The sequence below is a fragment of the Heteronotia binoei genome, chromosome 13 (assembly GCF_032191835.1).
Source record: "Heteronotia binoei isolate CCM8104 ecotype False Entrance Well chromosome 13, APGP_CSIRO_Hbin_v1, whole genome shotgun sequence".
Taxonomy (NCBI): domain Eukaryota; kingdom Metazoa; phylum Chordata; class Lepidosauria; order Squamata; family Gekkonidae; genus Heteronotia; species Heteronotia binoei.
This window is the reverse complement of record NC_083235.1, coordinates 11892434-11915174: the sequence shown is the minus strand read 5'-3', so window position 1 is coordinate 11915174 and position 22741 is coordinate 11892434. Positions and strand designations below refer to the sequence as shown.

The window sequence follows — 22741 nt, the reverse complement described above, 5'->3', positions numbered from 1 at the left end:
TAATTGGTCATAGGATAGAATTTGGTAATTAAATACATCCTCTTTTCTTTTGACAGAGCTCCTTTCTTGGGCCTATATCAACTTGTATATTGTTTTTGTATAATGTTTTTTACTGTTGCATTATGAGCCCTGACGGACAGATGCCGTTGACCACCGAAGAAGGCCGATTTGGGCCCAAACGCGTCAGGTTGCAATAATTGCCTTGTGCATATATTGTATTCTTATGCCGTAATGAGGCTAAAGTTGGACCCATAAAATGTTTTCAACCATTTGATAAGAAATGCAAGTATTTCTGTTAACATTTAGGTTTTACATATCGTTTTTAATGATTCGCCCGACATTGGTTTGCAGTTAATCTTTGTGGTTCTTCATTCATTTCTTTTGGGTTAATTCCCCGCCCCACCCCTTTTTCTCTTGCTATGGATGGGGATTCAAACTTGGGTCTCCCAGATACTAATCAGCAGGGCTCTTTTTGTAGCGGCCTCTTCTTACAGGGCCTACTGTAAGCTCTTGGGAGGATTGGCTACATCAGGGGTGTGTGGCCTAACACGCAAAGGAGCTCCTGCTAGAATTCCACCCCTGGAATCCTTCTGGAGCTTACAGAGCTCTTCTTACAGGGCCTACTGCAAGAAGAGGTGTGTTTGGCCCAATATGCAAAGGAATTCCACTACAAAAAAAGCCCTGGGCCACACACCTCTGATGTAGCCAATCCCCCAAGAGCTTACAGGGCTCTTCGTACAGGGCCTACTGCAAGAAGAGGTGTGTTTGGCCCAATATGCAAAGGAATTCCACTACAAAAAAAGCCCTGGGCCACACACCTCTGATGTAGCCAATCCCCCAAGAGCTTACAGGGCTCTTCGTACAGGGACTACTGTAAGCTCTTGGAGGACTGGCTGCATCAGGGGGGGCGTGGCCTCATATGCAAAGGAGCTCCTGCTACAAAAAGAGCCTGGCTGCTCTGACATTCTTAAATGCTCTATACCACACTGGCTCTCACATCTGCTAGGGCATGTACAGAGGAAGGAACAGACGTACTCTGCTCAGACTGCTGCCATGCTGAGAAGATGCACATGGACATTTTCTTTTGAATAATCGCTCTCGGTAACTTTTAATGTGGGTAGTGGTTCTCTGTACCACAGCCGGGCAGTGGGAGACACAGGTGCACGGCGAAGGGAAGCTAGAAGCCCTGGTCCTCCCAGCCGGCAATTCCTGCAAAGGCCAGGTGGTGGCAGCGGTTGAACCGAGATGGGGCGAGATAAGCCCCTCGGGGTTTCGGGAAAGGCAGGTGGGCGGCACGTGTAGGCCTTGGACTCTCACTGGCGCCCAGAGACCTTCGAAGAGCGTGGCGGAACGTGGCTTGCAGGTCAGACGAGGGTTGTTCCGCCACAGTGTTAAAGGCAACCTTGTATATGGACAATGGGCGCTTTTCTTGCTCCACAGTGTGGCAAACCTGCAGCGGGGTCACGGGTGAAGAAAAGGGCCTGGCCAATTTGAGAGCAATCGGTCTCCACTGTGGGCGTAGGTGGGACTTTTCTCCTGGACTTGGAAGCAGAGGTGTTTCACTAAAAAGAGGACAGCTCCGTCCCTCCCTTTGCCCCTCTGCTCATAAGACCGAGGCCCCTGTGGACAGACACCTCCCGCCCTACTTCTAGCCCATTCCCACACAAACCAGTGGAGGCTGCAACAGGGCGGATTTGGAATTGTTTACTGGAAAAAGGTCGAGTATAAAAACCGCCTCTGTGCCTGCCTTCTCTAGGAAAAGAGAGGCTACCTTGAGCCCATCTAGCTTCCCAGCACCCACTGAACAACGGAAGCCAGGGAAGGGGAGATCACAGCAAGGAGAGAAGGAAAACCTGAGTTTACCCCCGCCCTTCTGCCACAAAACTCTTGCTGGTGTACATGCTCCACTAACCCCTGCAGCACCGCTGATTTTGGCAACCGGGAATGGCACACACAGTAACAGTTCTGAGTTCCCCCCCCCCAGAAGAGGCACGAAGAGAGATTATGAGGGGGAAAGTTCCGGAAGGTGCCAAGGGAGCCGCCGTCCGGCCCCTTGCATGCAATGCCAGTCCGCTGAAGGCCCGGCCTGGGTGGCAAACCAGGAAGTTCCCGCTCCTAAGAGGAGGAGTGTCCCAAGCATGGACCGCCAGCCGCCGTGTCTGGAGAGCATGCGATCCGTGCTCGTCCTGACCCCGTCGCTAGCTCTGGAGCTTGAAGGTCTGATGCAGCTGCTCGGCCTGCTCTTTCAGTGTCTGGATCTCCTCCTGGATGAAATCCGTCAACATTTTGCGCATTTCCACCTGCAAAGAGAAGGAGCGGCGGTCGATGGAGCACCGGGACACATGCCAAACCTGCCAGCTCTCCATCATGGTGCTCTGTGCCCCAAGAGGTTTTGGGCTCCAGAAATTCTCCTCCGCCTCCAGTTCACAGCAGCCAACTGTCCCAGCCCCAGAGGCATGTTTACTTATTCACACTTATTCTAGGTGCCTTTCTTCCTTACGGAGCTTGAGGTGGATTGTATTTTTAACGCTACCATTCAGGAAGGTGGCTTCTATTGAATCAGAGCACTGGCCCATCGAAGTCAGCACTGTCCACTCCAGGGGTGGCCAAACTTGCTTAACGTAAGAACCGCACAGAATAAATGTCAGATGTTCGAGAGCCGTAAGACGTGAATGTCAGATGTTTGGGAAGGAAGGAAGGAAGGAAGGAAGGAAGGAAGGAAGGAAGGAAGGAAGGAAGGAAGGAAGGAAGGAAGGAAGGAAGGAAGGAAGGAAGGAAGGAAGGAAGGAAGGAAGGAAGGAAGGAAGGAAGGAAGGAAGGAAAGCAAACAGACATGGGGGAGGGAGAGGTGGAAAGAAAGCAACTGTAACTTTAAATGCATTCTCCAAGCCAGCCAATGGGGTAGGGGGGCTTCAAGAACCACCCAATATGTGCAAAAGAGCCACATGCGGTTCCCGAGCCACAGTTTGGCCACCCGTGGTGTACTCAGACTGGCAGCAGCTCTCCAGGGTCTCAGACAAACTGGGCACAGTGTAATGCCTTGAACTCGGCAGGGATTAAAAACTGCCTGCAGCCTCCTTCATTTTCCCACCGTACTCACAGTCGACTTGTTCTCTGCCCGCAGTCGCTCCAGTAAGGGCCGGACGCTGAACGGCTTCCCAATGAGCACAGTGATTTTCTGGAACAAAAAAGAAACGACAACGAATCGGAGGTGGGGGAAGTTCGTTCGTCTTCATCGAATCTTCCAGATCCCTTGTGCTCGGGCGCCGTCCTAACCCCCCACCGTGAAAGCCAATGCCACCTCCGTCTTTGATATAATTTGCGATTTATACCCCGCCCTATCCCGCAAAGCGGGCTCAGGGAGGCTTACAACGTTAAAACACTGCAATAACAATCAATTAAACCAGGGGTGGCCAACGGTAGCTCTCCAGACGTTTTTTGCCTACAACGCCCATCAGCCCCAGCCATGCTGGCCATGCTGGCTGGGGCCGATGGAAGTTGTAGGCAAAAAAACATCTGGAGAGCTACCATTGGCCACCCCTGAATTAAACATATCAAATTAAACACAACAAATTTAAAATCTCATAAACATAATACATACCGATTACAATTTTAAAAAAGGGTAAAAGGTAAAGGTAGTCCCCTGTGCAAGCACCAGTCTTTTTGGACTCTGGGGTGACATCGCTTTCACGGCAGATTTTTTACGGGGTGGTTTGCCATTGCCTTCCCCAGTCATCTACACTTTCCCCCCAGCAAGCTGGGTCCTCATTTGACCGACCTCGGAAGGATGGAAGGCTGAATCAACCTTGAGCCGGCTAGCTGAACCCAGCTTCCGCCGGGATCGAACTCAGGTCGTGAGCAGAGCTTAGGACTGCAGTACTGCAGCTTTACCACTCTGCGCCACGGGGCTCTTAACAGATTACAACAGAGGATCATAACTCCGACAACAGTACAGCCAGAGGCCATGGTTCAGCAGTTGGTACGAATTCGTCTAATTAACACCACTTAGCACAGCTTCAGGCTGTGCTTGGACTCTTACCTGCCCGGTGCGAGGCACATAAGGCGGTGCGTTGGGGAGGACGTCATTCAGTCCTAGGGAAATGGGGAGAAAGCGTCAGTCAGCGCTGATGCTGGCGCAAGTGTACATGCCAACCCCGAAGGCCAGATCTGTCACGAGACAAGATTCCTGTGAGTCTCCTGACGTGTTGGTCCGGGAGAGGGGGGATTTGGGAAAGGGCTGGAAGAGACACCAAGGGTGCCCACACTCTTGATGGGGTGAGTAAGGTGACAAGAAGACGCTGATGCTCCTAGGAGTTTTGTGGCACCTTATAGAGCAGAGGTAGTCAAGCTGCAGCTCAGGTGCCACATGTGGCTCTTTCACACGTATTGTGTGGCTCTTGAAGCCCCCACTGCCCCGTCGGCCAGCTTCGAAAAGATATTTGTCTCTTTAAATTGCTCCTCCAAGCCGAACCGGCTGGTGGCTCGGCGAATGCATTGAAAGTTGAAGTTCCTTTCTTTCCCTCTCTCCCTCCCCATCTATTTGCCTCGCTCATCTGATGTTCATGTCTTTCATTTCTCAAATGTCTGACATTTATGTGCTGCTCCTGTTTTGCATTAGCTGTTTTTATTGTATTGTTGTTCGTTGTTGTTTTATTGTTGTGAGCTGTCCGGAGCCCGCTTGTGGGATAGGGCGGGGTGTATAAATCTAAAAATTAAATTAAATTATACTATGTGGCTCTTAAGTGAAGCAATTTTTGCCACCTCTGTTATAGAGCAGGGGTGGCCAACGGTAGCTCTCCAAATGTTTTTTGATTGTAGGCAAAAAACATCTGGAGAGCTACCATTGGCCACCCCTGTTATAGAGGAACACTTTCCTAGCCAGAGCTTTCAAAGGACTCAAGCTCCTGTTCGGGTTGCCAGGTCTGGGTTGGGAAATACCTGGAGGCAGTGTTCCCTCTAAGCTGAGTTAGCGTGAGCTAGCTCACAGATTTTTAGCCTTCAGCTCACACATTTTTGTCTTAGCTCAGGAAAAATGGCCCCAGAGCACAATAACTTATGCAGTAGCTCACAACTTTAATGTCAGTAGCTCACAACTTTAATGTCAGTAGCTCACAACTTTACAGTACCTCACAACTTTAATACCAGTAGCTCACAATTTTAATACCAGTAGCCCACAACTTTAATGTCGGTAACTCGCAAAGTAGAATTTTTGCTCACAAGACTCTGCAGCTTAGAGGGAACATTGCCTGGAGGTGGGGGGGGGGGGACTGGAGAAGGCAGGATTTGGGGGGTAGCCTCAGCAGGGTCCAATGCCCTAGAGTCCACCCATCAAAGCATCCATTTTCTCCAGGGGGTGATCAAAACAACTGGAACTGGTGTAATCAATGGAAATAACCGAAAAACCACCAGAAGCAACGAAATTTACACGGAAACGTGTATAAATACGTTTTGGTGCAAGCTTAAACGAAACTTGAACAAAACAAAACTAAGGAACACTGAGCTTTCAACATACATATTTCCCCACACGGTCTTTCAGTAGCCCTGTAAATCGGCTTCCTTCGAGTAGACTCAGTTGTGGGTGAACGCTTTTTCCCTCAGTGCCCGACTCCTAACGATGCGGAGAGAGTAAGGAAGGCCAAAAGCCTCACCTACTTTTAAACGCGCTTAAGAGGCACCAGCAAAGGTGTCAGCGGCCACCCTGCTGGGGACCGCTGTGTCAGACCAACACTCTTAACCAGGGCCTTTTTTTTTGTAGCAGGAACCCCTTTGCCTATTAGGCCACACACCCCTGATGTAGCCAACCCTCCTGGAGCTCCCAGGGTTCTTAATACAGGGCCTACTGTAAGCTCCAGGAGGATTGGCTACATCAGGGGGTGTAGGCTAATATGCAAAGGAGTTCCTGCTACAAAAAAAGACCGACTCTTAGCGATGACACCACATTAGTTCTGACAAGCAACATCATGGTGGGACATTCATCAAATGCCGCCAACCTCTCTGATCTTCCCTCAGGCTGCAGTTTTTGCTGCCGACGCTACGGCAGTGTTACAAACGGTGAAAAGCAGGGCTTTTTTTTGAGCAGGAACGCACAGGAACAGTTCCGGCTGGCTTGGTGTCAGCGGCTGTGGCCTAACATGCAAATGAGTCCCCACTGGGCTTTTTCTACAAAAAAAAAAGCCCCCTGGGAAACAATGGTGGTGTCGGAGGTGTGGCCTAATATGCAAATGAGTACCTGCTGGGCTTTTTCTACAGAAAAAGCCCTGTGGGAAACAATGGTGGTGTCAGGGGGTGTGGCCTAATATGCAAATGAGTACCTGCTGGGCTTCTCTCTTTTTAAAAAGCCCCATGGGAAACAATGGCGGTGTCAGGGGGTGTGGCCTAATATGCAAATGAGTACCTGCTGGGCTTTTTCTACAAAAAAGCCCGCGGGCAACAATGGTGGTGTCAGGGGGTGTGGCCTAATATGCAAATGAGTCCCCACTGGGCTTTTTCTACAAAAAAAAGCTCGTGGGGAACAATGGTGGTGTCAGGGGGTGTGGCCTAATATGCAAATGAGTACCTTCTTTTCTACCAAAGAAGCCCTGGTGAAAAGCCTTAGCCGCATGTGCCCCCCTCCTGCATGAGTATTGACGGAACTAAAGCTGCGGGGCCCACCTGGCGTTCCTAATTTACTTCAACTGCTTCTTTCCTTGCTAGCTACCCCCTTCCCCGATTTTGTTCCTCTTCCCCGATTCGGGTCTCACCTACATGCCAAAGCGGCAGGATGATGGGGTGCAGGCGGCATTCGGCCAGGAGACGCCCGATGCCTGAAAGAAGAAACGGGGGGGAAAGGGATTGGAGAGGACGGATCGTTCCGGAAGTGCTCTTTTCCGTCCTCCAAAGGTACCTACCCCATTTGAAGCGCATGAATTCCTGGGTCATGTTCACCTTGCCTGGAAGTGGAAGATGGAAGCTGGTGAGGGACACTGGTCAAGCTGACTGCTGATGCCAAAGGCCGTCCCTGGAAAACGGCGGGGCCCTTGCCCCGTCACACCACCCGGTGTGCTGACACCCCCTGCTCCCAAGCATAACTACCTTCAGGAAACACGTGAACCCAGTCTCCGTGATTGAGTTTCTCGAGTATGTAGTCCATGCCTTTCTGGTAGACACCGTCTCCTGCAGAAAGAAGAGCCCTCGCCCTTAACCACTACGCCAAACTGGCTCGGGTCTCTGCCACCCAGCTCCAGAGTTCTTTCCATTCGTCTCACAGTCCTAGAATTCCATCCCTCATTACCGCCCTTTAACTTGGCTCTTTGAACACCCTTCCTGAATACGGCAGCTCTGGCATGGGGAAGAAGCTGCCTTATTTTGTAGCCCTGCTGGCTTTCCCAATCGCGTCAAAGAAGAAACGTACCCCGACAGACAGGAACACACTGCCCGAGGCTGAATAAACGGGAATGCAGCTCCTGGGTGAAGCAGATGTCGGCTGCCGTTGGGGTCCTGAGAGAGAAAAGAGAGGGTTTTATTTATTTATTTATATTTATTTAATTCGATTTTTAGCCCGCCCTTCCCGTAGAACAGGCACAGGGCATGTTATGTCATGAAAACAATCAACAGTAAAAAAAAAACAATTTAAAATATATAGAAATCTAAAATTACAGAGCAACAATAGGTACTAAAACGGCAGGATTGTCCTTGAAAAAGTTCTGGGTTCAGGTTGGCATGGAGATGACAAAGGTTATGGGAAGAACAATAAGTATATCTAAAGCAATGGCTTTTATTAATTTGGATGGTGTAGGGTCAAGATCAAAAGAGGACAGTAAATGGATTAATTTGATGTTAATAGCAGCAAGACAAGTGATAGCAAGGAATTGGAAAGAAGCGGAGGAATTGACAATTAATCATTGGAGGGACAGAATGAATAATATAATAATTTTGGAGTATTTAACGATGAAGATACGAAGAATGAATGGATTAAAGGGTTAGGGAACAGGAGGAGGGCTGGTTTAGCAAGATGGCGAGGTATTTGGAAAAGTTTAAACAATTTAAGATGATTGGTTGGTTAAATAAGAAAACGAATGGTTAAGAAGTTTAAATAGAGTGGTGGAATTGTACTTGGATGGAACGTCAATGGTTATACATATATGGAATATTATTATGTATCTATGGCCTGGGATTCTCACGCAGGTGGAGTGGTGTTGGAATATATAACAATAAAATTATTATTAAAAAAAAAAAGGTACTAAAACGGCAAATTCTGCCTCGCAGACACGGCCTGTTGTCCAGGCCCAGCAGGTCTTATAGCACTGGGAGGGAACGAAGTGGGGAGGCCGGTAATGAGTGACGCTTACTGCCTCAGCTGAAAGCCTGGCGAAAGAGCTCTGTTTTACAGGCCCTGCGGAACTGGAGCAGATCCCGCAGGGCCCGGATCTCCAAGGGGAGCTCCTTCCATGTCCAGATGGACATCTCTGGGCCTGGGTATCACCAGAAGTTGTTGGGTTACCGATCATAAAGACCTACGGGGCTCATACAGGGAGAGACAGTCCTGTAGAACCACATCACAACATGTTTCAGACCGACTTGAATATTCCAAGCTTTCAGATTTCAGTTCTGCTCTCTGGAACATGTGGGGAGCCCAAAGAGAATGGGAGAGATGGTCCCTCAGGGACCGAAGATCGCAAGAGGCATTAGCCAGCAGAAGGGCTGCTGGGCGCCCTGACCTGGATAGCCCAGGACAACCTCATGTTGTCAGATCTTAGAAGCTAAGCAGAGTCAGCCCTCAAAGATTTCAGGTTTTCACGGCTGGTAACATCATTAGGGTTTGTAGAATCTTTCGGGATCAAGTGCCGTGTTCTACTGGAGAAAGTTTCTCCAGTAGAACACGGCACTTGATCCCGAAAGATTCTACAAACCCTAAAGAGTCAGCCCTGGTTAGCACTTCGATGGGAGAGCACCAAAAAAACTCCAGGGTTGCCTCGCAGAGGCAGGCAAGGGCAAACCACCTCTGTTTATCTCTGCCTTGACTTGGATGGCCTGATCGACTCAGATCTCAGATGCTAAGCAGAATTGGCCCTGGTTAGTACTTGGATGCAAAACGAGTAAGCAAGTCCATCCGGGGTTGCTACGCAGAGGCAGGAAATGGCAAACCACCTCTGAACGTCTCTTGCTTTGAAAAACCCATGGGAGGGTCACAATAAATCATAGAATCATACAGTTGGAAGGGACCTCTAGGGTCATCTAGTCCAACCCCCTGCACAATGCAGGAAACTCACGAAGACCTCCCCCCCAAATTCACAGGATCCTCATTGCTGTCAGATGGCCATCTAGCCTCTGTTGAAAAACCTCCAAGGAAGGAGTGCCCACCACCTCCCGAGGAAGCCTGTTCCACTGAGGAACCGCTCTAACGGTCAGGAAGTTCTTCCTCATGCTGAGCCGGAAACTCTTCTGATTTGATTTCATAGAATCATAGAGTTGGAAGGGACCTCCAGGATCATCTAGTCCAACCCCCTGCACAATGCAGGAATCTCACAAACACCTCCCCCATAAATTCACAGGATCCTCATTGCTGTCAGATGGCCATCTAGCCTCTGTTGAAAAACCTCCAAGGAAGGAGAGCCCACCACCTCCCGAGAAAGCCTGTTCCACTGAGGAACCGCTCTAACAGTCAGGAAGTTCTTCCTCATGTTGAGCTGGAAACTCTTCTGATTTGATTTCATAGAATCATAGAGTTGGAAGGGACCTCTAGGGTCATCTAGTCCAACCCCCTTCACAATGCAGGAATCTCACAAACACCTCTCCCTAAATTCACAGGATCCTCATTGCTGTCAGATGGCCATCTATCCTCTGTTTCAAAACCTCCAAGGAAGGAGAGCCTCCCAAGGGAGCCTATTCCACTGAGGAATCGCTCTAACGGTCAGGAAGTTCTTCCTAATGTTAAGCTAGAAACTCTTCTGATTTAATTTCAACCCACTGGTTCTGGTCCTACCTTCCAGGGCCACAGAAAACAATCCCGCACCATCCAGTCTATATGACAGACCTTCAAGTACTTGAAGATGGTGATCCTCTCACAGCCTGGTGACTGGCAGGGGGAATTACAGGGAGGGAGGGGCCTTGCTGGTGATGTCCAATGATGACACTTTTGGAGACATCAGTGAAATGCTGGGGACGCTCTGGAATTTGGGCAAAATTCTATAGTTTAACCACAGAATTTTGTCCAAATGCCTGAATATCCCCGGCATCACATTGATGTCACTTCTAGATGCACAGGGAATTAGATCAAGGAGACACCGGATTTATATCCTGCCCTCCACTCTGAATCTCAGAGTGGTTCATAATCTCCTTTACCTTCCCCCACCTCCACAACAGACACCCTGTGAGGTGGGTGGGGCTGAGAGAGCTCTCCCAGAAGCTGTCCTTTCAAGGACAGCTCTGTTAGAGCCTTGGCAGACCCAAGGCCATTCCAGCAGCTGCGAGTGGAGAGTGGGGAATCAAACCCAGTTCTCCCAGATAAGAGATCATGCACTTCACCACTACACCAAACTGGCTGGCTGGTTAGCTGGCAGGCAGGAAGGAAGGCAGGCCGTAGATTTATACCCTGCCCTTTTCTCTGAATCTCAGAGTCTCAGCGGCTCACAATCTCCTTCACCTCCCTCCCGCCCCACAACAGACACCCTGTGAGGTGGGGGGGGGGCTGAGAGAGCTCTCCCAGAAGCTGCCCTTTCAAAAACAGCTCTGCGAGAGCCATGGCTGGCCCAAGGCCATTCCAGCAGCTGCCAGTGGAGGAGTGGGGAATCAAACCCTGTGAGGTGGGTGGGGCTGAGAGAGCTCTCCCAGAAAGCTGCCCTTTCAAGGACAACCTCTGCCAGAGCTATGACTGAAAAGGCCATTCCAGCAGCTGCAAGCGGAAGAGTGGGGAATCAAACCCTGTGAGGTAGGAGGGGCTGAGAGAGCTCTCTCAGAAGCTGCCCTTTCAAGGACAGCTCTGCAAGAGCTATGGTTGACCTAAGGCCATTCCAGCAGCTGCAAGTGGAAGAGTGGGGAATCAAACCCGGTTCTCCCAGATAAAGAGTCTGCACACTTCACCACTGTACCAAACCGGCTCTTGCATTGAGACACTGCCAGCAAACCCTCCCACCTTCCCCGCTGGGTGACCTTCAAAGTGGGGAAATGGCCGCCCCAGCCACTGTTCCCTCTCTTACCACCGCATCTTCCTCAAATTCCAGACGTGCCGTAATTTCAGAATACCTGCAGGGAAACACAAACACATGAAAGCATGAAGCAGGTGATCCAGCAGACCTGCCCCGGGAAAACACAGCGTGTTCAGATTGGGCTCAGGGCTTGCTTTTCCCTGCCTTTCTCAAGCCTCTAATAGGGAAGAAGAAGAAGAGCTGGTTTTATACCCTGCCTTGCACTACCTGAAGGAGTCTCAGAGCACCTTGCAATCCCCTCCGCTTCCTCTCTCTGATTCGCTGCCACAGGAGGTGGTGGATCAACCTATGGAGCAGAGGTCCATCAGCGGCTATTACCCACAGCATATTGATGGAACTCTGGGGCAGTGATGCTCTCTATTCTTAGTGCTTGAGGGGGGGGGACAATGGGAGGGCTTCTAGTGTCCTGGCCCCACTGATGGACCTCCTGATGGCACCTGGCTTTTTGGGCCACTGTGTGACACAGAGTGTTGGACTGGATGGGCCACTGGCCTGATTCAGCATGGCTTCTCTTATGTTCTTATGTCTGGGGCAAGTGATGCTTTGTATTCTTGGTGCTTGGGGGAAGGGGGGGACAGTGGGAGGACTTCTAGCGCCCTGGCCCCACTGACGGACCTCCTGATGGCAACTGGGTTTTTTGGCCATTGTGTGACACAGAGCGTTGGACTGGATGAGCCACTGCCCTGATCCAACATGGCTTCTTTTATGTTCTTATGTTTGGGGCAGTGATGCTCTGTATTCTTGGTGCTTGGGGAGGCACAGTGGGAGGGCTTCTAGTGTCCTGGCCCCACTGATGGACCTCCTGATGGCACTTGGGGTTTTTGGCCACTGTGTGACATAGAGTGTTGGACTGGATGGGCCACTGGCCTGATTCAACATGGCTTCTCTTATGTCTGGGGCAAGTGATGCTCTGTATTCTTGGTGCTTGCGGGGGGGGGGGGGGGACAGTGGGAGGGCTTCTCGGGTCCTGGCCCCACTGATGGACGTCCTGATGGCACTTGGGTTTTTTGGCCATTGTGTGACCCAGAGTGTCAGACTGGATGGGCCACTGGCCTGATCCAACATGGCTTCTCTTATGTTCTGTTCTTATGTTCTCCCCTACAACAGACACCCTGTGAGGCAGGCGGGGCTGAGAGAGATCTTTTGAGATCTGCTCTTGAGAGAACAGGGATGGTCCCAACGGTCATCCAGCTGGCTTCACGTGGGGGAGTCTGGAATCACACTCATGTCTCCAGATTAGAGTCCACCACACTTAACCACCACATCACAGCTGGCTCCTCACAACAGCCCGAGAAATCCCCTCCGGCAGGCAATCAGCCTCCGGAAGAATGGCCAGGTGCAATATCTGCCCTAGCCACCAGGTGGCAGCCCTTCCCACCCGGCGCCGTACCCCACAGGTGGGGGTCATCCATGCAGGACTGGTGGTTGCAGACCGTGAGGAGGGGGGTCCCCGGCTGGCGCTTCTCAATGAGCTCGTAGAGGACTTCTTCGTTGTGGACGTTCAGCTGGTTCATGTACCCTGAAGGGAAGACGGCAAGAAGGGAGGCTGGTCAACAGCGAGACAAGACGGAGATGCAAAAAACCTGGAATTCTTGGGCGGGATCTGACCACCCTATCCTGGCATTTTGCCGGCCCATCAGTCATAATTGGAATCATCATGAACTACTTGAGTGTTCAAAGCAGCCATTATTTTTGTTGCCTGCCTCAAAACACCTATGTAAGGCAGGGCAGTACAATTATCACTGCATCACAGATAGGGGCTGAGTGAGAGAGAGACAGAGACAGAGAGAGAAAGACAGAGAGAGAGACAGACAGACATAAAGAGAGACAGAGAGAGAGAGACAGATGGAGAGAGAGAGAGAGACAGAAAGAGACAGACGGAGAGAGAGAGACAGACAGAGAAAGATAGAGACTGACGGAGAGAGAGACAGAGAGAGACAGACAGACAGAGACAGAGACAGACGGAGAGAGAGACAGAGGGAGAGACAGAGACAGACAGACGGAGAGAGAGACGGAGAGAGAAAGTCAGAGAGAGAGAAAGTCAGAGAGAGGCAGAGACAGATGGAAAGAGAGACAGAGAGAGAGACAGAGAGTGAACCTTGCCTCATGACAGGGGTCCCTGATGTTTTTCAGTCTGTGGGCACCAGGGCCTTTTTTTTGGTAGCAGGAACTCCTTTCCATATTAGGCCACATATGTAGCCAATCCCCCTGGAGCTTACAGGGCTCTTCTGACAGGGCCTACGGTAAACTCTTGGAGGATTGGCTACCTCAGGAGGGTGTGGCCTAAAATGTAAAGGAGCTCCTGCTACAAAAAAAGCCCTGGTGGGTACTTTTGGGCTTAAGACACAGGATGGTGGGCAGAACCACAAAATGGCTGCCACAAGAGGTGGAGTCACACAGGCACGCACGCACACAGAGGAAACCCAAGTGCAGGGGACAGGAGGAGTCATTTTTTAAAAACACATTATGAACACGAAGCAAGCAAGAGGATAAAACCAACAGGAAGGTGGCTGCTGCCACCAACACAACGTTGTTTTCATCTGCTCAGCCAATCAAATCTCCAGTGGCCAATCAGACGTTCTGCTGGGCGGGAGCCTCACCGAGCCCTGCCCACTTTCTTAAAAAATAAACTCTCAGTGGGCACCCAGGTGTCCATGGGGGCCACGTTGGGGAACCCCTGCCTAGGGCTTTTTTTGCAGCAGGAACTCCTTTGCATATCAGGCCACTCTCCCCTGATGTAGCCAATCCTTCAAGAGTTTACAGTAGGCCCTGCACTAAGAGCCCTGTAAGCTCCGGGAGGATTGGCTACATCAGGGGGCGTGGCCTAATATACAAAGGAGCTCCTGCTACAAAAACAGCGCTGCCCCTGCCTATCAGCCAAGGCATCAGATTCAAGCGTGGGACACATCCTTACTCATAGCGCTCGAAAGGCCAGCAAGATTTCCAGGGTCTAAGCTTTTGAGAGGCAAAGCTCCCCTTGTCAAGCCCAAAAGATTTATACCCTGCAAATCCAGCTGCTGGTTTCTACGGCTCTCCCTGCCTCGGATCTCGGATCTTCTGCCGGAGACCCCAATGGCGACCCACGTGAAGCAATCTTGCCTCACAGCTCAGCCTCCAAGCCCCTGGGGACCAGCAGAAAGGCTCCAGGACCTTCGTGCCAATCACACAACAAGGCTGATCGGGGAGACACTCATCCACGTCGGGTAGGGCACATTAACGTGGGAGGTGGATGCCCCTCCCCCACCTGGTATACATTCCAGCCCTTTCCCACTAACCCATTACCCACTCACTTTGTTCACCTGGTACTGGCCCTAGGAGCTGAGCAAGAGGAGAGAACCCATGAAAACGGCGCTATACTGAATCAGAGTCTTGGTGGATCAAGATCAGAGTGGTCCATTCAGACTGGCAATGGCTCTTCAGGGTCCCAGGTCAAGGTCTTTCCCTGGTCCTTTTAACTGGAGATGCCGGGGATTGAACCTGGGACCTTCTGCCTGCCAAGCAGAGGCTCTGTCACTGAGCCAGGGTCTCAGATCAATGTCTTTCCCATCACCTTCTGCCTGGTCCTCTTAACTGGAGATGCCGGGGATTGAACCTGGGACCTTCTGCCTGCCAAGCAGAGGCTCTGTCACTGAGCCAGGGTCTCAGATCAATGTCTTTCCCATCACCTTCTGCCTGGTCCTCTTAACTGGAGATGCCGGGGATTGAACCTGGGACCTTCTGCCTGCCAAGCAGAGGCTCTGCCACTGAGCCAGGGTCTCAGGTCAAGGTCTTTCCCATCACCACCTGCCTGGTCCTTTTAACTGGAGATGCCGGGGATTGAACCTGGGACCTTCTGCCTGCCAAGCAGAGGCTCTGTCACTGAGCCAGGGTCTCAGATCAATGTCTTTCCCATCACCTTCTGCCTGGTCCTCTTAACTGGAGATGCCGGGGATTGAACCTGGGACCTTCTGCCTGCCAAGCAGAGGCTCTGCCACTGAGCCAGGGTCTCAGGTCAAGGTCTTTCCCATCACCACCTGCCTGGTCCTTTTAACTGGAGATGCCGGGGATTGAACCTGGGACCTTCTGCCTGCCAAGCAGAGGCTCTGTCACTGAGTCGGGGTCTCACGTTAAGGTATTTCCCATCACCTCCTGCCTGGTCCTTTTAGCTGGAGATGCCGGGGATTGAACCTGGGACCTTCTGCCTGCCAAGCAGAGGCTCTGTCACTGAGTCAGGGTCTCAGGTCAAGGTATTTCCCATCATCTCCTGCCTGGTCCTTTTAGTTGGAGATGCCAGGGATTGAACCTGGGACCTTCTGCCTGCTAAGCAGAGGCTCTGTCACTGAGTCAGGGTCTCAGGACAAGGTCTTTCCCATCACCTTCTGCCTGGTCCTTTTAACTGGAGAGGCTGGGGATTGAACCTGGGACCTTCTGCATGCCACTGAGTCAGGGCATCAGGTCAAGGTCCTTCCCATCACCTTCTGCCTGGTCCTTTTAAATGGAGATGCCAGGGATTGAACCTAGGACCTTCTGCATGCCAGGCAAAAGCTCTTCCTCTGAGCCACAGCCTCTCCCCGTATAATCCACTCCCAGGGTAAGGCACAGAGGAAATGAAAGCAAGATCCCTCCAGAAAGCCTGGAGTCTCTTGCCCCATCCTGCCTTCTATCCACAGTGAGTGAAAACAGTAGCCCAAGCAGCCCTGTGGTCCTTCCTTGCGTCTCCATCCCCCATCAACTCAGAAAACCCGGAGCACCATTCATACACGCAGCGGAGACGAGAAGTACTCACTGGTCCAGAAGCAGCTGTAGGAACCCACCAAGCCCATGACCACCCTGCTAGCCAAGTTCCAGGGCAGACTCGGGGCCCGCGGAAAGGGCCACTTCACCTCCAGGGGCATCTTCCCATTCCCGTCTGTCCTCTGGAAGCGAACGGTGCCAGTTGCTCCCGCCCGAAAGAAAACCTCCGAGCGGCTACAGCCTTCCGCATCTATCAGGTCTCTTGGAGCACCCGGCTCTCAGCCTCCTCTTGCGCCGGCTCTTCTCCTGCCTCGGAAGTTCTGCTCTGACTTGCGGCTGGCACCACGCCCTGCTAGCTGGCCTCCGCCCAAGGATTGCCACCACGCATGAGGCGGGGCACCCTGCCTCTGCTTCCCGGGGCGACTTTGACCTACAAACAGAAAAAAAGTTCAGTAATTTAGAAGGCCCCGGATTGCCGGGGCGCCCTGTATCAAAATCTCTCATCAGCACGCGGTAAAATTAAATAAGAACTCGGCGCCGCAGGACAGCTGAAAGAGAGAGAGAGAAAAAAAATCATATTGCAAAGACGCACCTGACACACGCAGACGATTGGCCAATGGTGCAGGCAGTGAAGAAACCACAGTCGAAATTCCGGGGTTGTGAGGGGGGGAATACTATGACCAATACACTTCAGTTGCCTTGATCCACCCACTCCACTTTGGGAAAGAGTGGTGGACCAATCAGGGGAGCAAGCTGAGGCAAAGCCCTGAGAAAGCGACTTTCACAAGTCTGAGGGGGCAGGTCGAGCTCAGCGGGCAAAGCGCCTTTTAGCATCTATCTCCTTTTGCACAACCTCAGTTAGGGTTGCCGAGTCCAATTCAAGAAATAGCTGGGGACTTAGGGGGTGGGGCCAGGAGATATTGGGGGTGGAGCCAGGAGCAAGGTTGTGACAAACATGATTGAACTCCGAAGGGAGTTCCGGCCATCACATTAGAGGGACTTCACACATTTAAAGGCCTCCCCTCTATTGGAAACAATGAAGGATGGGGGCACCTTCTTTTGGAGCTTATAGAATTGGACCCCCTGGTCCAAACATTTTGAAACTTGGAGGGTGTTTCGAGGAGAGGCATTGGGTGCTATGCTGCAAATTTGGTGCCTCTACCTCAAAATTTAGCTCTCCCAGAGCCCCAGATACCCACAGATCAATTCCATTATTATACCCTATAGGAATCGGTCCCCATAGAGTATAATGGAGTGCCCAGAAGACATTCTACCCCCACCACCACTTTTTGATGACCTTGAAGTGGGGGGAGAGCCTCCAAACCAGGGAATCCCCAGTCCCCACCTGGGGATTGGAAACCCTAGTTCTTATGTTTGTGGCAGTGATGCTCTTTATTCTTGGGTCTGCGGAGGGAGCAGTGGGAGGGGGTTGGACTAGATGACCTTGGAGGTCCCTTCCAACTCGATGATTCTATGATTCAACTGAGGCAGGAGAAAAGCACAGGTTTCCCATCATAATCTTCTCCGGAGTCTCCGATTCTCCTCCTACCATCATTTGGAGTGCTCGGGGCAGTTAGCTCCGGCAAGTGGGAATCCCCTCTCTACATTCATCCACGTGGCGCTGAGCCTCTTTCACTCCCTGGCTTCAGGAGAGAACGTATTTATCTTTCCCAGACGTCCTGATGATTCTAGCTTCAGGGAGGGCCTGTGGCTCAGCGACGAAGCATCTGCTTGGCATGCAGAAGGTCCCGGGTTCAATCCCTGGCATCTCCAGATTAAAAGAAGCTACCCTGTGGCAGAAAGCTTACCAGTCTGGGACTTTTCAGCTTAGAAAAGAGACCACCAGGCCTTGAATTCAGCAGGAGCTCTCAGGGGCTTTCTGACATCCTTCCCCCACCTACCTTGTCCACTGAATAGCAGGTGCAGCTGCATAACAATCCCTGGATTAGGAGAGCGGGCAGCCAGTCAGCCCCCAGGGGCTTTGCCACACCCCCAGCAGCCCTCATGAACCCCTGGAGAAGCCTGCACCACCCTTTCTCCACTTCTTAGGTGATTTTGGGCAGCGGGTGGCTTGTTGGCCTTTTGACTGGGTGTGTGTGTGTGTGGCTCAGGAGAGCCCCAAGCGAGCGAGGCCTGCTTGGGTTAGCTGGATCTCTAGCCAGCCCAAGCAGGTCTCACTCACCTGGGGCTCTCCTTTCTTGCATCAGGTTGCTTTTGGTGGGCCGGGGTGACATATGTTAATAAGTCGTGCTAATGAGCTCCACCACCTATTGTCCTACAAAACGACCCCTGGAGACAACTAAGGGTGGGGGGACTTGAGAGAGGCTCATACAATTACGCATGAGGTGAAGAGAGGTGATAAAGAGAAAATTTTCTCCTCCCAAAATACAAGAACTCCAGGACATCCAATGAAGAAGAAGAAGAAGAAGAAGAAGAAGAAGAAGAAGAAGAAGAAGAAGAAGAAGAAGAAGAAGAAGAAGAAGAAGAAGAAGAAGAAGAAGAAGATGATGATATTGGATTTATATCCCGCCCTCCACTCCGAAGAGTCTCAGAGCGGCTCACAATCTCCTTTACCTTCCTCCCCCACAACAAACACCCTGTGAGGTGGGTGGGGCTGAGAGAACTCTCACAGCAGCTGCCCTTTCAAGGACAACCTCTGCCAGAGCTATGGCTGACCCAAGGCCATTCTAGCAGGTGCAAGTGGAGGAGTGGGGAATCAAACCCGGTTCTCCCAGATAAGAGTCTGCACACTTAACCACTACACCAAACTGGAAGCTGAGGGGCAGGGGGTTCAGGGCAAACAAAAAGAAACACCACTCGACCCACAGAGGGATTAAAAGGTGGAATTCGCTGCCAGAGGATGCAGTGATGGCCACAGGAATAAGCAGCTTTAAACGGGGATTAGACAGATCCATGGAGGATGTCTGTCAATAGCTCCGAGCCATGGTGGCAGAGAGGAACCTCCATATCCAGAGGTACTAATCCTCTGAATCCCAGAGCCGGGAGGAAACATCAGGGGAAGGCCTCAGGAGAGGGAAGGAGGGAGAAAGGGCGGAAGAGGAAGGAAGGAAGGAAGGAAGGAAGGAAGGAAGGAAGGAAGGAAGGAAGGAAGGAAGGAAGGAAGGAAGGGAGGGAGGGAGGGAGGGAGGGAGGGAGGAAGGGAGGAAAATAGATGAGGGAGGGAAAGGTGGAAAGAAAATAATTTTAACTTTAAATGCATTCTCCAGTCTGCTGGCTGACTTGGAGAAGGGATTTAAAGAGAGAAATGTCTTCTCCAATTCGGCCAACGAGGTGGGGGTGGGGACTCCAAGAGCCGCCCAATATGTGTGGAAGAGCCACATGTGCCTCAATTTGGCCACTCCTGGACCAGATGACCCTGGAGGTCCCTCCCAGCTCTTTGATTTGAACCTCCCATGAAGCTACCTTATACTGAAACGGCAAGCACCAAATGGGAAGAGAGGACCCAGTAGAAAAACAAGCCAGAAAGAACTGACTATCTTATGCATCGAAGACAACTGGTCTGAGAAAAGATTATCCGCTCAGATGGATCACGGTTATCTCTCTTCTCGTTGCTACAACAGCAAACACTTTTGATGACGTCTTAGTCTAGATTTATGTGGCAAAATATGACCCACTTATATCATCTCCAATTAATGGAAAGGTTTAAAACAAATGGAGGATTTCCTTTCAAAACCAGGAACACCTGGAAGTTCATCGTACTGAATTTCCATAACTTTCCTATGTAACCTTAAAATGTGTTTTTGAGTTTTGTACAGGTCTTTTTAGGGGTAGAAAAAGCCCAGCAGGAACTCCTTTGCATATTAGGCCACACCCCGATGTCACCATTGTTTCATATAGGGCTTTGTTTGTAGAAAACGCCCAGCAGGAACTCCTTTGCATATTAGGCCACACACCCTGGTGCCAAGCCAGCCAGAACTGCATTTGTGTGCACTCCTGCTCAAAAAACCCCCTGGGTTTGCATATTGGCACACAACTACTTACAATGCTTTTACTTCGGATTTCTGTGTTTATCACATGAAAATTATAAACACACACATTATATTTATGTGTGGTTATTATTTAACTGTGCCCCGTGGCGCAGAGTGGTAACGCTGCAGAACTGCTGTCCTAAGCTCTCTGCTCACGACCTGAGTTCGATCCCTGCAGAAGCTGGGTTCAGGTAGCCAGCTCAAGGTTGACTCAGCCTTCCATCCTTCCACGGTCAGTAAAATGAGGACCCAGCTTGCTGGGGGGAAAGTGTAGATGACTGGGGAAGGCAATGGCGAAACCACCCCATAAAACGTCTGCCATGAAAACGTCACAACGTCACCCCAGAGTCGGAAACGACTGGTGCTTGCACAGGGGACTACCTTTACTTTTATTAGTTTAGTTTAGCACGTCTGAGGAAAAGGGCTTGCGAGTCATGCTTAACACTTCAAAACAGCAGGCAAGTTTTCAAGTTCTCCAGAGCTTTTTTATTAGGCTGAATGTTTTTTTTTAAAAAAAACGCTTCCTTATGTTATAAAGGGGCTGGGATGAAAACACCGAGGGTGCAGTGAAGGGAGGGGGTGTAGGAGAGGACAAAGGCGCTCGACTTCCTGGCATGAAGCCTGCACCTGAGGGAAGTGCCCAGATTCACCCATCCTCCAGCAGTGGCAGTTTCGAAGTACAAACCACCTGCCAACAGCAAGCCCCTCTGGGCAAATGTAATGCCCGCTTTCCTGAAACACAGGGCAGGTGCAACGCTGAGGGACGATACTCAGAAGAACCCCCTGCAGGTGGCACCTCAAAGCGCTGAGTGAGTACCAAAGCTTTAAATTTTATTTATCCCCATTGGCTGCTGCGGAGAACAAAGCAGGAGAAGCAACCAAACATTCAAGTCAATAATGTAACTTCCCGCAAGATCTCTCCTACCTGCTTCCCTGGAGATAAACCAGCCTCCGCTCACCTTGCCCAAAAATGTTGCCATAGCGCTTCTTGAGAGCACGGGGTGGGGATGGGTGTATGCGTGTGTGTGCATCAGAACAAGGTATGGGGCAGAAATGCAATCGGGCGACCCCCACCAACGATACCTCCTTTGATGATATAGTTGCCAACCTCCAGGTGCAGCAGGGAGATCTTCCAGAATTACAACTGATGTCCAAGCTACAAACATTGGTTCCCTGGGGGGGGATGGTTGCTTTGGAGGGTGGACTCGATGGCATTGTTCCCTGCTGAGGTCCATCTTTCCCCTAACCTAGACCCTCTCACCTTCCCTAAATCTCCAGGAATTTCCCAACCAAGAGTTCCAGAGGAGTTAGCCATGTCAGTCTGTTGCTGCAAAATAGTAAAGAGTCCAGTAGCACCTTGAAGGCGAACAAATTGTATCATAGCCAATCCTCCCTCTAAGCTGTGGAGTCTTGTGAGCAAAAATTCTACTTTGTGAGCGACTGGCATTAAAGTTGTGAGCTACCGCAAACATTAGTCTGCTCTGGGGCCATGTTCCCTGAGCTAAGACAAAAATGTGGGAGCTGGAGGCTAAAGAACGGTGAGCTAGCTCACACTCACTCAGCTTAAAGGGAACACTGATCGTAGCGTAAGCTTTCGAGAAACACAGTTCTCTTCGTCAGATGCACAGAGGCTACCCTGCATACATCTGACCAAGAGAGCTGCGTATCTCGAAAGCTTATGCTACAATAAAATGTGTTAGCCTCAAAGGTGCTACTGGGCTCTTTACTATTTTCCAACCCAGAGTTGGCACCTCTTGAACGTGCATATCACACAAACAAAGCAAAACCCCTTGCAAATCTGAGCTGTCTTCTCTTCATTGTTCTGCTACCAACTTTAACCCTCCCCACAATGAGACCCCCTCAATTGCAGACTTCCAGAACCCCACTCACCTCTCCTCCTTTGTCTTCCTCCTCTTCCTTCAATGCCTGCCTGGCTTCTCTATGCTCAGTTCCCTTAGGAGACCCCCATAGCCGCCCCCCTAGAAACAGCCCCAGTTTTTGCACCCTTAGATTCCCTATGACGCTAGATTAGAGTCGGCCGTAAAGCACCCTGCAGCCTTGTTGCTCGTCAGTGTCGTAAAAGGGTTTTCCGGAGTGGCGCGCTTTACGGCAACCCTGCCTGAAATGGAGCAACGGCAAGAGAAGAGCGGCTGCCAGACCATAGAGTGGGAGTTGAACAAAGCAGGAGTCCAGTGTCACCTTTAAGACCAACTAATTTGTGCACTTTCGTGCTCTTAAGCACACTTCATCAGACGAGGAATCCAGCACAGTGAGCAAAGCCATACATGGCTGAGCAGAGCCAGACATAGGCATGGTAGGCAGTCGCCCAGAATGCAACACGGTACAGATTTAAGAACCAATGACAGTGAAGTAAAATCATCTGGTAGGCAGTGGTTTAGAAATGGTACAATGACAGAAATAGTAAAATTAACAAATTGCGCAAACCTTTGATCTGAGTAGCATGATCATGCGAAAGCAACAAAACAGCAGTATGCAGTAAAATTAACAAACTGAGCAAACCTTTGATCTGAGTAACATGAGCATGCGAAAGCAACAAAACAGTAGTATGTCAAAATGTGAGATTGTCTGTCAATGACAATGGGAGATGGGTTCAGTATATGTAATGGGATAAGCAACCAAAGCCCCTGTTTGAGTGTGTCAATACAGCTAAAAGAGAAATACATTGGGTAGTGATGTTCTAGTCCGCCTAATTTACTTTTTAACATGTAAACATAATTCTAGTTTGCCATAGGAAAAAGGAATACAATAAAATATAGTGAAAATGGGTAAAGATATACAGCCAATATCCCTGTTTTGAGTATGCCAATACAAATAAGTATACTGATACACAATTCT

The 22741-nt window shown here is 50.6% G+C and overlaps 1 protein-coding gene across 2 annotated transcripts; it reads right to left on the bottom strand.

The window, feature by feature from the left end:
• Positions 1-1691: 1691 nt before the first annotated feature.
• TAFAZZIN (tafazzin, phospholipid-lysophospholipid transacylase) lies at positions 1692-21963 on the bottom strand. Of its 2 annotated transcripts, XM_060252494.1 has the most exons (11): positions 21776-21963; positions 15949-16326; positions 12574-12702; positions 11175-11220; positions 7391-7476; positions 7072-7152; positions 6888-6929; positions 6741-6803; positions 4040-4092; positions 3101-3178; positions 1692-2300 (listed from the first exon to the last, which is right to left on the bottom strand). In XM_060252494.1, exons 2-11 carry the CDS (start codon positions 16055-16057, stop codon positions 2199-2201), a joined length of 789 nt encoding a protein of 262 aa, XP_060108477.1. In that variant the 5' UTR covers positions 16058-16326; positions 21776-21963; the 3' UTR covers positions 1692-2198. The 2 variants fall into 2 exon arrangements, with proteins under 2 accessions (XP_060108477.1, XP_060108476.1); XM_060252493.1 differs by lacking the exon at positions 21776-21963 and having other exon boundaries at positions 2148-2300; positions 3092-3178; positions 15949-16149.
• Positions 21964-22741: the final 778 nt, after the last annotated feature.